This window comes from Vicugna pacos, chromosome 2 (assembly GCF_048564905.1).
Source record: "Vicugna pacos chromosome 2, VicPac4, whole genome shotgun sequence".
NCBI classification, from domain to species: domain Eukaryota; kingdom Metazoa; phylum Chordata; class Mammalia; order Artiodactyla; family Camelidae; genus Vicugna; species Vicugna pacos.
In genome coordinates, this window is record NC_132988.1 from 12,488,229 (window position 1) to 12,506,341 (window position 18,113).

At 33.6% G+C, this 18,113-nt stretch overlaps 1 protein-coding gene across 5 annotated transcripts in view; it reads right to left on the reverse strand.

Annotated features, from left to right (window-relative positions):
• The window catches only part of ARFIP1 (ARF interacting protein 1), a 111,303-nt gene that overhangs the window by 35,498 nt on the left and 57,692 nt on the right, over nt 1-18,113 (reverse strand). For 3 of the 5 annotated variants that reach the window (XM_006213165.4, XM_031692646.2, XM_072975742.1), the window contains 4 exons: nt 13,883-13,978; nt 12,217-12,329; nt 7,650-7,871; nt 589-746 (listed from right to left, as the gene is read on the reverse strand). In XM_006213165.4, coding sequence (XP_006213227.1) covers nt 589-746; nt 7,650-7,871; nt 12,217-12,329; nt 13,883-13,978 — 589 coding nt within the window. The remainder of the gene's footprint in view (nt 1-588; nt 747-7,649; nt 7,872-12,216; nt 12,330-13,882; nt 13,979-18,113) is intronic. The other 2 variants (XM_006213166.4, XM_072975745.1) reach the window with 1 other exon arrangement.

Here is an 18,113-nt window from a genome sequence, read left to right on the forward strand (position 1 = left end):
GCATTAGGAAATATACAGAGGAGGCAGAAATGAGTTGTACATTCAAGAGAAACTGAAACTTGGAGTCTGGCTGTTGCGGAAGCAGCATAAGTGCTTCCACTGGGAAGCAGCAGTGATGAGGTTGACAAGGTAGGCTTAGGGCAGATTGGAGAGGGCATCTGGTACCTGCCTGGTAGAACACAAGGCCGTCTTCTTCCAAGGAAGCTGGAGCTGGGAGCTCTTCCATCTCCTTATTCTCTAGCGGGCAGGGTTTGGGTACATGACCAAGCTCAACCAGATACTCTCAAGGAAATGAAGGAAAGTATGCAGGAGCCTTTTGGAAATTATTATTTATGGGAGCTGTAGCAGCATCAAGTACCAGAGGTACCTGGCATCAGGATCCTAATTCGATTCTTCTGAAACATTATCTTGGCTTTGGTTCTTGCCTCTTTCTAGAATCTCTTCTTCTGCCTTTCTGTTAGCTCTGTGGGCTATCCTATAACCTTCTAATACATTATTTTTCTGTCCATATTGGCCAGAGTTGGTTTCTCTTGTTTGCAATGTAAAACCATCTGTAAAACAGATAATATAGTGAAAATCTATACGTACCTGGCACTTTCATACTGTTTCACAGTCATTAAAGTATCTTCTATTGTTTTATTCACCAAAGTGTTCACACTGGCGATGAAAAAATTAATGGCTCCTAGAAGAGTCTCTCCATTTTTAGCCAGAAGCTTCTGGGTATCTGCGTTATAGCCAAATTCTTCCTAAAACAAAAGAAATCACCTTAACTTATCCAGTTATAAATGAGTAAATGCGACTAAAAAAAACCTCAAACATATCCCTACTGGGAAAATATCTGATTTAGAAATCTAGCTACAGAAGTTTTTTCTTTCAATGTTTAAATAAATAAATAGGAATCTAAATCCCAACTAGCCATACAAGTACAGAAAAAGTCTAATAAACCAAAATTATCATCAGCTCAGATGCATAGCTAAAATCAAATAATTTTAAAAAGTTAAACTATTTTGTACTAGAAAGAATATTTTCATTTCTACGTTTTGTTTCTATTATACTGTAAGCACAGCTGTGAAGAAGAAAAATATAGCAGATTATTAATCAGAGAAACTTTAACTTTCACAACCAAATTAGGTAACAATCGGCTAAAACTTTCAGACATAAAATTGACTGCAAATTTTATGTTTTGACTGAATCTCCTCAAAGTATAAATATTAACAATACACATTTCTTTGTAAACTTAGTGACCAGTTGACTCCCAAGCTCAGGTCTATCTAGACAAACAGCTCAGGAAAGATCACTCAACACCAGTTTTAGTTCATTCTCTGAACAAACTGAGTCTTGGCTTAGCAAACATTACACGTGACTCCTTCACATATGGATGGCAGGGACTAACTCTGAATTTTCAGCAGTGAAAGCTTTCTAGTCTAAGTTTGGTTAATTAACAGGTTATCAGGAACACATCTGACCAAATTAAAAAACTGCTCATATCTTATTGTAAGATATATCATTTAAGTTGAGAATTCTGAGTTTATTATAAAATACTTTTAAAAATTTCAGCTGAAAACAATAATGCAATAATATTATTGTATTGTAATATTAAGTTAACTAGAATCTTAGCAGATGCAAATTTCATGTTAGTGCTATAGCTATAATTAAATTTCTAGATAGAATATTCAATCATTAATAAATAGCAGGAAAGTAAAATTGTCTTTATTATTCTAAAAGCATTTCCCATTTAAGAGAGGTCTATGTAACTCTTAACTCACGTAAGTTTTGAACTCAGTCTTCAAAACTGTAGTTTTGCAAATATTGGCAGATAAGGATTATATAAAACAACTACCAATAAATGTATGTAAAAACTAAAATGAAAGGCAGAATAGCTGAAGATTTTTGGCACCATTTTTGCAAGCTAAGTTACAATACAGAAGACTAAATGTTACTACAAATAGAACACAAGAGAAAATATTTTTTACAAATTTTAGAAAAAGTTCACACAACATATTACAACTATTCTTCTTCGATATTCATTAAGAGGTAAAAAGCAAAATAAAAAAATCACCAAATAAGAGGAATAAAACTATAAACACTGAATTGGATATAAATATCATAATTATTAAAAACAAAAACCTTTACTACTTACTGTATCATAAAGTATATATCATTGCATCATACCCCTGGTAACATTGTTCCTTTCTTAAAGTTCTCAATATCCACAATTCCACATTACTAACTTTGAAAATGCCACGAGTTCTAATTTAGCCACAGGGAGAGCTATACAACCTAGGAAGCTATGCCTTTACTAACAACAAATAAACAAAAAAACTAAGTGTAGTAAGGTGAAATCACAGCAGACTGAAATGTTATGTAGCAGAATTTGGAATCCTATATTTACAGAGAAGGAGAACAGGCTTAAATTCAAAGCAGACAGGAGGAGTAAACGGACACTTGTTTCATGAATGTAAATCCCACCCTGTGAAGAAAATGTGTATAAACCTTAAGATTTTATTGTGTAATTTGAAACCTTAACTGGATAGAATAAAAAATCTTTTTTACAGTAAGGTACAAGAGACATGGTAGTAAAAGATACAAAATAATTAGGACACATGTACATGCATTATAAACACACACATAAATAATTAAATACGCGTTCTTGGCAATGAAAATAAAATAAAGCATGACTCCTAAACTTCATTTAGTTGATAAGTGATTTCAGCGTTCTCAACTGGACGGGGTATTTTACACATCACTGTAATAGTCAAAGTGTACACACATCAAGAACAGGGCTGCAGTTCCTGTCACTGAAGAAGAAAATAATCCCTTGATCTAAAAATCTGCTTGCTTTGTACTTACAGAATGAAGTTGCACAATATTTGAATTTTTTCCTCTTACATTATTTACAACATTTACTAGATGTAAATGACCACAACTTTCCATTCAATTTCTACATTAGGACCAAATAATAAAAGCATCTAATTGGATCTAAAACATCACGTTTTAATAACATATTACTACCTAAATAGTAACAGATAAGTTATTTTAAACAATAATACATAGAGCAATAAAAAACCAGAATCACAAGTACTAGGACAGTAATATGGATTGTGGAAACTTTCCTAACCTCAATGTAGGTGTTACCCTCTAAATTGAGAAAATATAATTTAATGAGGTACCATGGTATAACAGAACTAGGAGTTAGAAGGCATGTGATAAAATGGCAAAAGTCTAGTTCGGGAATTCAGTCCTTTTGGGAATTCATATCTTCATTCTGCCACTGGCTGGATTTGTGTCTTTCATGAATAACTCAAATTCTTTGGGTCTCAATTTCCTTACTAATAAAATGAAGATAATTCCCTTGTAAGCCTGTAGGACGTGTAATGAGATAACCTGTATAAAGTTCTGGCAGATGAGAAGCATTTATTAAAGGATTATTTCCTATCCCATTCAGGAGATTTGACATTTTTATGGTTGGATACTGGTTGTTCCTCTAGAAAATGAAGAAATTAACCTCATCTTTAAAATCTCCCTCAGCCCCCAAAGGCCACAATCCCAACAACAGCTATCATAATCATCACAATTTATTCAGTGCTGCTATGTGCCAGGCCCTGGGCCATGCATTTTCCAGGAATTTCAGTTACTATGGCACCAGGTGGAAGGAAGGGGACACCAGCTCTTCACTACTGTACTTTGTAAGCTTTCCCTCAGAAAGAACCAAAAGGCAAAGAAGGGAGTGACTCTGGCAGGTGTGGCTGATCCTGATTACTGAGGGGAAACTGGACAGCTACTCCACAATGGTGGTAAGGAAGGTATGCCTGGAATACAGGTGATCCTTTAGGGCATCTCTTAGCACTACCATGCCCTGTGACTAATGTCAATGGAAAACTACAACAATCCATTCTAGGAAGGACTACTAATGGCCTGGACCTTTCAGGAATGAAGGTTTGGGTCGCCCAACCAGGAAAAGAACCATCACAGGCTGAGGTGCTACCTGAGGGCATATGCAACATGGAATGGGTAATGGAAGAAGTTACAAGCATGTGACCATTCGTAGAAATGAGGACTATAATTCTCATAAGTGTTGCTTCCTTAGTTTGTCATGAATGTCTATGTGTATAAGTGAATATCTTTGTTTTCTTCCCTTATCACCTTATATAAGATACATCAACTAACTTTATAACATAGTATTTAACTACTGTTAACTTTATATCATCGTATTTAAGTTTCAGAAGATCAAGGGAAAAAGTGACCCTCACTCAAGGACTTTATATCTTCTTCTGGGGAAAGGGTTAGTGTATGTTTAATAATACACAGGACAGTTGTATCATGTTAGGTGGAAGTAAGACTTTATTCTCTTGATTTGGAGATCAAGTGTGGTTTAAAGAGATGTGTATTAAGTGCTGGTAAGCTGACAAAGGGTAGACTGTGATGGTTAATTTTATGAGCCAACTTGATTTGACTATGGTGTCCAGTTGTTTGGTCAAACTTTAGTCCAGATGTTGCTATGAAGGTACAGATTTTGTTGATGTGATTAACATTTACACTGATAAACATTGTAGATGTGATTTCAAGTTGACTTCAAGGAGATTATCCTCCATAGTGTGAGTGGGCCTCATCCAATCAGCTGAAGGCCTTAAGAGCAAAAGACTGATTGAGGTTTACTGAAGAAGGAATTGTTTTAAAATTGTAATACAGAAATCCTGTCTGAGTTTCTAGCCTGCTGGTCTATCCTACAGATTTCAGACTTGCCAATCCCTAGAATAGTGAGAGCCAATCCCTTAAAATAAATCTCAAAATGTGTGTGTGTGTGTGTGTGTATGTGTGAGTGTGCGTGTATTAGGTACATATCTCGTACTGATTCTATTTCTCTGGAAAACCCTGACTGATACAAAAACATCCATCCTATAACTATTGATTCCAGATTTCAAATTCATCTCCAATAGGTACTAGTTTACCATTATTTTTACATTTATAAACAGCAATTAGAATATCGAATCCAATGAATTTTAAAAAATTTCTATATTATCTATTTCCTTGAGATCATTTTTGTATACACACTTACTCTCAGCATCTGTTCACTAACAAACATATAAAGTACATTTTGGTGCATAAATATCATAAAAGAAGAATATATCATGTCTTTTTAGCAAAATAGGATGGTCCAGATGAATTTCTGTCAAAAAATGTTACATGCTGGGGTCATTCCTGTTGAACAACTAACTAGATGAAAACATTTGTGATGGTTTATGTGTCAACTTGGCTGGGCCACAGTGTCCAGATATCTGGTCAAACATTATTCTGAACGTTTCTGTGAGGGTGTTTTTGTGGATGAGACTTATATTTAGATCAGTGTATAATCTGTAGAGCAGACTGCCCTCCACAATGTGAGTGGGTCTCCTACAATCAGTTGAAGACCTTAATAGAACAAAGTCTGACATCTCCTGGGCTAGAAGGAATTCTGCTAGCAGACTGCCTTTGTACTCATACTGCAACTCTTCTGTGGGTCTCCAGCTGCCAGCCTACCCTGCAGATTTTGGATATACCAGCCTCCACAAACACATGAACCAATTTCTTAAAATAAAACTCTATATAGCTATATATCCTATTGATTATTTCTTTTGAGAATCTTGACTAATACAATACCATATTTCCTTTTTGTCCTTAAAAATATATTGTTATTCAGTGACTCTTTAAGAAAATTCATCCAGGATATCATCACTGGAACACTTATAGCCTGAGATTTCACTGATATGATCAATTTTGCCATCACTGTTAAGAGTCAATACTATGGTCTCTTTGTAGTCATCTTTTGATTTGTGTAATATTTGTGAAATATCATCATCTGCTATTGTATTCTCTTTCCATTATGTGCAAAAATGAAAAATTCTGAATTCTTAGCTATGCTGCATGAACATTAAAAAAAAAGACTACAGAAATAGTTTCTCCAGATTTCTTTTTGAGAATGCAAACAAACAAGAAGTATTTATTTCACAAGTGAATCATTCTTCTAGGTAATGCTCTCATTCTTTTATTATATTAATCATTTTTAACGTGGTAGGGAAAAACTGATGAGTAATGATGAAATAATTCCTATGATGATGAAACAGCAAAATGTTTTAAGATGTAGGAAAATAAGATTACTAAGATCCCATACTGTGTCTTTGATTCCCAATGGACCCATATGGTAGTTGCAAGACAAAGTTTTATTCAATTAAAAAAATAAGTAAATTTTCTCATTGGAAGACCTGTAAGAAAAAATTAAAAGAGTCATGAAATATCAATCCTTATGAAGGGTTAGAAATGCTCAAATAAGAAATTCAAAAATTAAAACTGGGTCCAATGGGCTTAAATACTGAGGATTAATCTCTCAGTTTCGTTTAAAAAAAAGGGGGGGGGGAATTTCACATCCAGAAAAGAAGGATAATAAAAGTACTGCTAGCTACAGCTGAGCGTTAGATGAGCAAATACACATATAAACGACAGAATTGTACCTGGTGTATAGTAAACCCCCAATCTGTGTTAACAATTGTAATTAACAGGGTCTAGTGAAGGTAGCGTCACTGATAACACTGCTACAACATTTCCCTAGACCCTATACTCTGGCTACCTCTTTCCATACTGTGGGAGCTTTTCTCTGGGTCAGAGACCCTCTAAAGATTCCACTTAAAGAGACAGCAGGAGACCATGGAGAAACAGAAAGGCCTGGGTGTATATTCCAGTTCTATCTTTTGTTTTGTGATCTTGTAAAAACTACCTAATGTCTGTTGGCCTCAATTTCCTCATCTATAAAATGGGGATAACATTTCTTGCAGTGTTGTCAGATAAGTTACATGATATAATGGCTATAAAGCACCTAGCCCATTACATTGAAATTGTGGATACTCAACAATTGCAACTCAGCTTCCTAAATATTAGCTTTGTTCTTCTTTTTGTATGTTTAATGACTCATTTAGAACTGAATCTCAATATTTTTCTCTATTATGATGTATACTGTCATCTCTAGTCAAATTTTCTTTGTCCAAGAGTCTAGATAGTACCAAATGATTTAATGCTCTAAATTATCTGTTCCAGCTTCCAGTCTGTAGGCAAGGGATTTCTGCACCTTTTGGCTCTAGGCGAGAAAAAAAGACATAAAAGGAGTCACGTAAGTTATTGTAAGGAATTGTTAGGAATGCTTAGCTGAATATATGCAGAAAAATAATTTCATTCTGAAATTCATAATTTGTATTACTGATTTCAGTAAAAGTGTATCACAAATCCGGTCAAGCAAGTTACTGTTTGTTCAGGACACGTAGAGACTAGGTAAGAGACTTCCAGCAGGTGCCTGAATTTACTTATTACTCACGCCCAGTTGTGCACAGTATGATCCTTCCTAGGCTCAGGCAGGCTGAGGACTCCTTTTCCTTCCTCTATCCAAGTTCTCTTCGCCTGAAACCTCTAGCTGACATCTTCTTTAGGGTACAACTGCATCACTATGTTGACAAAAGTCAGTTGGGCCTTCTTGAAAATTATATGAAATATCTAAAAGAACACCTCAAGAGTCCAAGCTTATTAAGAGTTCAGCAAATAAGAAATGTAACAAATTACCTCTTAGAATTCTCCTACTGCCATTTTCATCCCCCTCACTCCCCAGGAGTTATTTCAAATAATCTTACATGGAGTTCTAGTGACTTCAAACTCAGGTCAGCAAATGCATCTCCGAGTTGCCTTTGGGTATGCACCATCTGGAAAAGCTGGGTTGACAATGTCTGAGCCAGTTTTAGAATATTTTCATATTTCTTCTTGTTATCTCTTAATATATCAATCTGAGCTTCAAGTTCAAGGTCCACAGTTCTTGATCCACGGCCTAGCTTCTCAGAGATAATCTGCCGAGTGCACTGAAAGTGGAAAGATGTAATTTGTTTAGGAAGAAAAAAAGAACAAAAGAAAAAATAGTAATACAACAGTCCAAAGTACAAATGCTAGAGCACATGACATACACCATTTCTGGCTTCAAACAAACCAGCCCAACAAACTGAAAATTGTCAGCCCCCTTAGAAGTCCATCAGAACTCAGAAGGGAAATTTACCAGACATGTCAAATAACTATTACTAATCAGAGGAAGTTTTAAGACTTATCTAGCTAATTTATATCCTGCCAGGTGAGCTCTCTCACATAACCATGATTCAAGCTTTGTGCACAAGTATCTCAGCTGTTTTAAAGATTATTTAAAGCAACGGAGATATTTGGCATTGATTTATGAACAATACTGGACTATTAACATAGGAATAATAAGAATACCAAAATTCCACTCTCCTATTGGTTTCAAAAGCTTTTTTCCTTTCTATCTCCCCCTTAAATAGCTGTGTATATGTGTGTGAGTAGGAAGAATGAAGGGAAGAAAGGGAGAAGAAAGAAGAAGAAGAGGTGGGGAGGGAGGGGAGATGGGGAGGGACAGAGAAAGAGAATAGAGATTCCTGAATTATTCTTCTACTTTTGCCCAGATAGAGTAATATTAAATTATGTTACTCTTTTCTGTCCTAGAAATGATTCAGGAACTTGTAATTTTTTTAAAGTACCTAATTTCAGAGCACATGGAAATAAGTTTTCCAATAACTTTTGTTAGAAATAAAAAATTATAAGCAAATTCACTACTTAATAATACATTTTAAGGGTAACTACATAGGGCATTAATATACTCCTCATCATTTAAAGTTAACAAAAATATTCTAAAAAGTAGTAAATAAGTATTGCAATTTTTTAAATTTACAAACTTGCTCTTTTATCATGTCTTTCAAAGTTTTGGTTACAGAATTACTATTTGTTGAAGAAATTAAAATAATGAACAAAATAAAAGGTGAATTTCCTCTTCCTTCCTTTAATCTGACTAAATAGTAGAAAACTATTAACAGCTTGATGGGTATAGTCTAGACGCTCCTTAAAATCTATATAATCACATATATAATATTTTTAAAGTAAACATGAGAGTATGCTATGCTACACATAATATCCTGAGCATTTCTCATCTAAAAACAAATCTGTTAAGACTTTTCCCCATCAATATGCATAAGTCTATATTTATCCTTTTAATGTTAGCATATTACATGTTACCCATATTTTTTCTATTTAAGGTTGAAATGGATTTCTTCACACATTCTCTATTATCACCAATTAAGGATCTTTATGAATAAGCATTTTTTACAAAGGAGTTTTCTTCTAATAGAGAAATAACTACATAGAAAATGATAGGAATGGTGAGAGGCCAAACTCACAAAAGGGAGATAAAACTATTTCTACAGAAAACATACAAACACTTCTGGGAGATGAAAATCACAACAGGAGGAAAGTTTAACTGCAGATTTTGTGATCTTCATGAGAGAAACATCAGCAAGAAATAATATCTGAAATGGTAACAATATAAAAGGAGATAAGCCACTCAATCTCACTTTTCATCCACACCAGGACTTTCCCTATGCAACATAATATTACCAGAGACATTTACTCTACTCACAAGCCAAAGCATGTGGTTCCTTCCATAGCAACCCAGATATAATAGTCTGTTGAAAGTCAGGGGCCAGAACTCATTGAAGGGGCTTGGTAGATTGGGCAAAATGAAAGAAACGTCTACTGTTGTCTGAATGGTCATTTTTTTCCACAGAAATAACGGTTACAAGCAGACAGTAGGGTCAAAGGTTTAACGAGGAAATGCTTTTTGTTTCCAGGAAGCTATGGCAGTGGAAGAAGTAAGGCAACAGTGAATATGAGGCATAATAAGATAAATCTGGACACTTGAAACAAGTTTTGAAACTGAACTTACAGAGCTTGTAATCCAATACAGGTAACTAATCACTCTTAAGGAAGTAAGAGTGCCACAGAGAGCCTATGTGGAGCTTTGTAAAGAAAACTGCAGTGAGAAAATACAAAATTGCTAGTCATTTCCCCACTCATTAAGGTCCCAGAGCAAGTTTCTCATATGACCACTGAAGGACAGATTTTTATTTAAGTTGCTTCCTAGTAAATACTGAAATTAAAATACAAAATTAGAGATTGGTATATATAATAAGGCAAGTTCAAAACAGAAGAGAATTAAGAATCTCAGTTCTTTATCCTTCTTCAGAATTCCTTAAAATGTAGATGACTTCCAACGAGCTGGTGGTCCTACTCAGTTTTCCATACTTATAAATTAAGAATTCATTTTGAAGCCATCAGGCCAAATAGAGCAAAGTTAAAGGGGGGGAAAAAGCAAAGGAAATGATTGCTCTATATAGACCTCCTACTTGGGGGAGGGTAGATAAATAGTGTACAAAACATGAGTCATCATTGCACACATCATGAATTTAAAGATAGTCACTGTGTACTCTTAGTATTTAAATACCCCCAAAGCTTTATCTATAATGTAGAAAAAAAAAGAATTAAACCATTTAAGTACGAAGAAAAGAGTAATTTCATGGCAACAGTTGACAGATATTAAAAGAGTTGTTAAGAGTGAAAGACAGGGAAGAAGGGCGCATAAAGGGTAATATAAGAAACTGAACAGGAGAAATAGGTCAATCAGTAAATACATAAGGCAATAGGATAAGAAAAACAAGAATGAAAGTTTAAAAGACACTGGCTTAAAGACCACAATTATTAATTTGATAAAGGTGTGAATACTGATGGTAAATTCTTGAACATCTAAAAAAAAGCACTGAATGTTTAGGAAAGATAACTAACAGCTCTAAATGCTGAAACTGAGATTATTCTTAAAAAATAACAGGACTTCTAAAAGTACCCTATTCTACACTAGCAAAATTCAAAGCCAAACAAAAACAATAAACCAGAGTTCACCATTCACAATTATTCTTACAGACGAGAATAATTAAGAAAATGAATATATTCTGGACTCACATTTTGTGAACAAAATCAAGTATATTAAAATAATATTTCAGACAATAGATGCAAGGCCTAAACTTAAAAGCAGTCCTATTACATATTTGGTATTAATCACCAGGTTGGTTTTGGAGCCAAAATTAACAAACAATACAGGAAGTGCTAATATCCTCTTTGAGGAAAAGCCGTAAGCGTTTGGTAGAGAATAAAACCAGACAGAAGACATTAAAGGTAGGAATCATGAAGGAACTGAAGTCCAAGAAAGAGAAGATCAAAGTCATGGCCAGAACCAAGTTCCTCAAGAGTAAAATGGACAAAAAAGCACAGTCCTAAATCACCCAAATCAGAATCGTACTTGAAGGATTATCATACGACAGTGAATATCCTACATTAGCTCACAATTTGGACCAAAAGGTCAAAAAGCCACAAGATCAGAGAGTTATATGTCAGCCCAGGCACACTGGGCTACAAACTCAATAAAATCACGTAAGCTAGGACTTTCTCTTTTGACTTAGACTGAGATATCTAAACTAGTCTGATGAAAAAAATTTTTAGTTAAAAATAAAACTCGGAGAGAATGATAACTCCTTCACATAGTATTATGCCATGTGTACAACATTATGAAGACTGGTCATTTTCATTAACAGAAGTTTTAAGAATGTCTGAATGCAGTATGTTAATATAGAGATAACTACGGAATCTTAAAAACGATTCAACTCGTTTTTATATATTATTATACAGGTGAGAGACAGAAGAAGAGGAATAGATGATAAACACACACATATAGGTAACTAAGCGGATTTGGGGCTTGAACTATTTGTAATATATCAAATATAGTATAGATTAAATAATTTTCTTATTTGTTTTATGGAGAACATAAGAAAAATAACCACCAATAACTCCGAAGTAATACAACTAACTACTATGAAACTCTGAAATCCAACTCATTTGCTGTCTGTACAGTTAATGCTTAGTTATTACAATAACATCAGAGAATTCCAAACTTTGGAAAACTAATATACCCCTCCTGACATTCAGTTGCTATAAAGAATCAAAAAGATGGAGGTGGGGGCAAACATAGCTATAGCATTTCTACAGCTAAAGGTATCCCCAGGCAATATATTTCTTCTTTAATTGTGTTATTTGTCAATTAGTAAGAACTTTAGTAGCTTTTTTAATCTTTTGCTACTGATTTTTTAAATTACATTTATGCAAAGATCAATAAATACTTCATTTTCTAATTGTATTTTTACGTTTAAATGGGATTATTCTCTTCTATATATTCATATAGTTGGAAAATAATAATTTGAATAACATACAAATGACAATTCTTAGAGTCAGTTAGGGTGGAAACATCAAAAAGCAATCACAAACCTTGTAGGTGTTTAGACTCCACTTTCTAACAAGCTCTAACTTTTCCATTGCAGGATTTTTAGTTTCATCTGCTAGAATAACTGGCCCACTTTTTGTCTGTGTTCTCTGGCCACCTGCATGATTGTAACAAAAGATACAAATGTAAACCAGATAAAGACAAGTAGAGAAAGAAAACAGAACACTGATGCTGTTCAAATTAAACTACTTATTCATTTAAAGAAATAATAAGGTTTCCACAAGGTAAATGACTAGGAATTCCTGGAATCATTTTGAGAATAATTTCCTAACACTTAAAACAATTTTTTTGTCCATTAAACTCAAATACTATGTGGTTTGCCTGCCTTCTTAAAAAAACGCTGCAATCAGCCTTCTTTTCTAAATAAGCTGCTGTCTGCTTTAAGAAAAACAAAGTTTCCACAATTAATCTTATAACCTAATGACTCTAGAAAAAACTGTCAGTAAAAATCTGAAAGGCCAAGTACTCTTCACAGTGATTTTTCACTGTACTACGTAGAACAGAGCAACAACAGATTGTTACTAGAACTTTGGAGGATTTTAAAAATACTATAATTTTAAATAGTCATTAAAAATATCTTACCACCAGTCTGAGAGGCTGTGTTAAAACAAGACCTACATTGTACCTTGTTTTTTCTCGAGATTCTCGCCTTCGAAAAAAGCCATAATTAATAAAGGCAGTATAAAGCCCTGACCATGTGCTGCTCCAACAATTAAGAAATTATTACATAAAAGCAACTCTATAACTATATAGTTCCTAATAGTAAAGTATCTTTCATAGAAGAAAATATTTAATAAACATCTATGATGCTAATGACTTGGGATAGACACCTTACAGTAATTTTAAAAAAACAATAATATAAAGACAAGAGAAGACGTTTTACAAAATGGTTTCAAAAAGTTAGCAACAGCAAAAATTTCTTTTCTTGCTCCTATAGCCAGACCAGCCTTCATCGCATCTTTACTACAATCTAAGATTGAGACCACTATATAAAATCAAACACATTTAAGAATTTACAAAATTCTCATAGAAACAAAATATAAAATATTAACATTTCATATAAAAAGAAATATAGAATTCAGTTTCCCCCAGTTTTACAGTCCAGCAATATTAAAATACAGAGCATATTCAATGTAAAGAAATGGATTTTTCACAAGTATTTTCCACTGAGTGTAACTGGTAAATTACATAGTATTGTGTTGCAATCTGAAATTGAAAAAAAGAAGACACAACCTTTTCTACTTGACCCATTCCAAATAATGAACACTCCAACTGTTGAAGGCTCCTTTTTTTGCTTAATTGAAAAAAGAGTTAAGAGCTGCAAAGCCGAGAGTTTAGGATCAAATAAGTAAATTACATTTTCCAGGACAAAGAAAGGATGATTCAAAATGAATCACATTTTACAATGTTTTTAAATCTTTAAGTGAGTTAAATTTCAGGTTTGAAATACAGCCTAATATATGAAAAGCCAGAAAGATAGGCTATGACTAGACAGATTATTTCCCTTATTGTTAAAAAAACAGCAGCAGCCACCAAAAAAGCCAGAGTAACACACACCTAAGAATATAAGCAAGTGATTATGAAACTGAGTGAATTAGTTTAGCTTCAGCAGTAGCAAGAAGGGCTTTATCCAATCAGTGCAGTGAATACCTGCAGGAACAATTAAATCACTTCCTTGTTGAGCCAGTCGACTAGCTGCCACCCTGCTAGGAGACATAACAGATGGCAATGGTGGTGCTGGGGAACCTGAAACAGGCAGACATTTAACTGTGAAAATCCTTTTCTTCCTCCACATACTGTACATTTTGAATACAGGTTTACCAACATTTCCTTTAAAATATTCAAAAACTAGGATTAAAAGCTGCAGTTAATATATTTGCTTTCTTGCAGGAATGGACTAACAATAAATGGATGCCACTAGGCTGAGTTCTTGTATAAACTTTTCATCGAATTATTAAAACCAAACATCACACATAACTCTAAGAAGAAACTGGGCAAGATTACGTCTAAACAGGACTTCACCTGGGCTTTGCTATTTCCAAATCAATTAAAACAATGTGATTAAAGTTCCATAGCTGAATGATTTAGAGCTCAAGTAAATATTTTATAACATGCTATCCTAACATAAGAAAGAATGCTCTTCAAGTAGAAATCCAAAGGCATGTAACGCTGTATCAAATTCATAATTAAAATTCACAGAAATGTGAATGAATCATGGCCTTCACAGAAATTGCAGCTGAAATTTTCCAATCATAAATTAAATATCACATAGTGTAGATCATTGCTGCTCACACTATGGATGCGAGGAGCCTCCATTAGTTGTCACCTGGGAGCTCATTAGAAATGCAAAACTCAGACCCTGTCCCAGAACTAGTGGACCAGAATCTGCATTTCACATATTCCTCACGTGATTTTTATGTATTTGAAGTTTGAGAAGTGCTAAAATAGAGTGCTATTCTGATCATAAGAATCACTTCTGCAGCTTTTAAAACATACCTGGGACACTCCACAAGATCTACTGATCGTCAGTGAAGCAAGTATCTGTAGGGCTTTTTTGGGGGGACGACACTTTTAGCTTCATTATTTGATTGTTTTTTGGTTTCCATTAATTATTTATTAGACAAATAAAAACTGGATCTATTTAAGGTGTACAAAGTGATGTTTTGACATATATGTATACACTGTGAAATGATTACATCCATCACTTCACATAGTTACCTTTTCTGTGTGTGCTGAGAACACTTAAGATCTATTCTCTTAGCAATTTTAAGTACATAATACATTATTATTAACTATAGTCACTGTGCTGTACATTATGAAACTATAGTTTTTTAAAAGCTACTTAGATTATTCTCAAACACAACTGAGTTTTAAGTTCTAACTCTGGGTTTGAAATTCTGGCTCTGTTTACCATACAGTATCAGGAATACCCCGGCAAATTACTTACCATCTCTGAGCCTTAGTTATCTACAAAGAAAAACTAGCTACCCAACACTGTTGCTAATGTCCAGCAATAAACTTAAAGAAAACTGCTATTTTCATTAATTTCTTTATTTTAAATTCTAAAGGCTACATATTTTTAGGGAAGTGATAATTAAAACCAAGTTGAAAAAATTATTAACATTCTTTTACATTTAGCTGAGTGTGTATCTTTCTTTTTTTAAATTGAAGTATAGTCAGTTTACTATGCTGTATCAATTTCTGGTATTCAGCATAATGTTTCAGTCATACATATACATGCATATATTTCTTTTCATATTCTTTTTTATTACAGGTTACTACAAGATATTGAATATAGGTTCTCTGCTGGCTGAGTATATTTTAATGTTTGTAAGATAATTTTATTTCAACTACATTCTTTCCCAGTCTCTAGAAAACATATGTGTCAAATTTATAGTTAAAATTTTCTAGTAAGACAGAATCAGCATCAACTTTCTCATATCCCAGATATGAATTCTGATCAGAAACAGTCACCAGTTCTAATATGAAAACCTATGGATTGAATCTAACATTAAAATCCAAACATGCAATAGATCTAGTAGATCGATGATATCTTTCAAAGTGAAAGATATCTGCTTTAAAAAAAAACAACTGTTGAACCATAAAATTAAAAACTGGGAAGGACAATGGAAATCAACTAGTCTAACATTAAACTACAGAAGAAATGGGGCCCAGAGAGGTAAAAACAGCTTCTTATTAGAGACTCAGATGTTCTGAACCCACACCATAGCATCTCCATTTTTCAATACAGAAAACACTAATCCATAAATTTCTTGCTGAGTTGGAAGGCATTTAATAAGTTACCCAATCCAATGACCATTTTAAGCAAAGACTGTATCTCTAACATCGAAGGCACAAGGGTTTCTATTATATAAGGAAACCCTTATATAATATTCTATATTATATAAATAAAAAATGACTACCGTAGTTTCATTTCTTGATGATCCCAGGAACAGAGCTCCGTTGTTCTAGTTATTACTGTTTATTAATCTTGCATGAGAAATAATACCATGACACAACATGAGATATGTTGAATATATGTAACAAATGACACAGAACTTTTCAAACTAAAGTAGCAAAGACATGGTGCTGAGGTAACCGGGTACTTCAACTGTTTGCTTTACTTTCAAGGGTAATTATTCTCTGTAACTTCAACCCTTTAAACCACTAATCTAAATTAGTTACTAAAATCATTCACAATAAATAACTAAATCATTCCAACAAAAATAATTCTTAGAACTCTAGGCTTTTGCTGACTGACTAAATCTGAGAATTTAGCTCTGTTTTATCTCAAAAGTAGAAATTTGGGAATATGAATATGTGTATGCAATGATTAAAACTTCATTAAAACAAAACTCAGGGGCTAGGTACATTTTACTTTTATGAGTTTTAATTTATTCATGATTTACATTATTATTGATTCTTCACTGTATTTGTTGGGCAGATTTCAACATTTGTTGTCATTAGGCTAAATTTAAGTATAATTTCTTCTAAATTTGCTCTAGAAATGGAAAAGCAAATGGTTAGTACTCTTACTGTAGTAACACATACTGTTCAATACTGTTCAAGTAATAGAGTTATTATATTCTCATTCAGTCACTTTTCCAGAGAGCTAACATAGCCCCAACTCCTAACATTTTTTCATAAAACCCATTTCCTACATTTTAATCATGCTACTTTTTCTCATGTTCATTCCAATTTATCTATATATGTCTTAAAACAAGGGCACTTAACTACAACTTTCCAATAAATGCTTAAATAATCTAAGTATGGCAGAATGATTATCCTTTTATACATTGATTAACAATGTAGTTTACGTTAAAAAATGTTTTATAACATATGCACCTCAATGTTCATAGAAGCATTATTTACAATAGCCCAGATATGGAAGCAACCTAAGTGTCAGTTCTGTCAACAGATGAATCATAAAGATGTGGAATATATACATATACAGTGGAATATTACTCAGCCATAAAAATGAGATTCTGCCATTTGCAACAACACGGATGGACCTAGATGGTATTACACCTGGTGGAATAAGTCAAAGACAAATATTCTTGTTATCACTTACTTGAGGAATCTAAAAAATAAAATAAACCAATGTATATAACAAAACTGAAACAGACTCACAGATACAGAGAACAAACTAGTGGTTACCAGGGGAGAGAGAGAGAGGAGGAGAGGGGTGCAAAGGTCTAGGATTAAGAGGAACAAACTACTATGTATAAACTATTTAGTTAATTGTACAGCACAGGGAAATAAAGCCATTATTTTGTAGTAACTTTAAAACAAAGAGACATAAATTACTGCCATTACCATAAAACGTATTTTTTATTCCAATTTAAAGGATTAGGATGCATTTATAAGCAAGTGAAACTGACTGGCATTTGCATGCTTATGCACAGCAGGTGATAATGGCCAGCTGATTTCGATTACTGTATAATACTATTCCACTTAAGGGCAAAAGGATAACACCAAATGTCAGCTAAATAATTTCACTGAAAACACTTAAAACATCTTAATAGTAAAAGTACTTTTTAATTCTATATTGACATTTAAATTTGGAAATTGGTGATTGGTCCAAAAATGTTGTCACATTATGCAAAGCCAGCCTTATATCTTTAAGTATTCGTTTTAGGCAATCAGTTAACCTTTTCAAATTCAAAGTTAACCCCTAGATAAGGACACCACAATGCTACACAATGACTACTGATACATTGACATGTATGTTCCTTTCTATATCTTTATTTTTCTGAACATAAGAACAAAAAGTAGGGGCGTGGGTACAACTCAGTGGTGGAGCACAAGCTTATTAGCATGCAGGAGGTCCTGCATTCAATCCCCAGTACCTCCACTTAAAAAAAAATTTTAAGAATGAAAA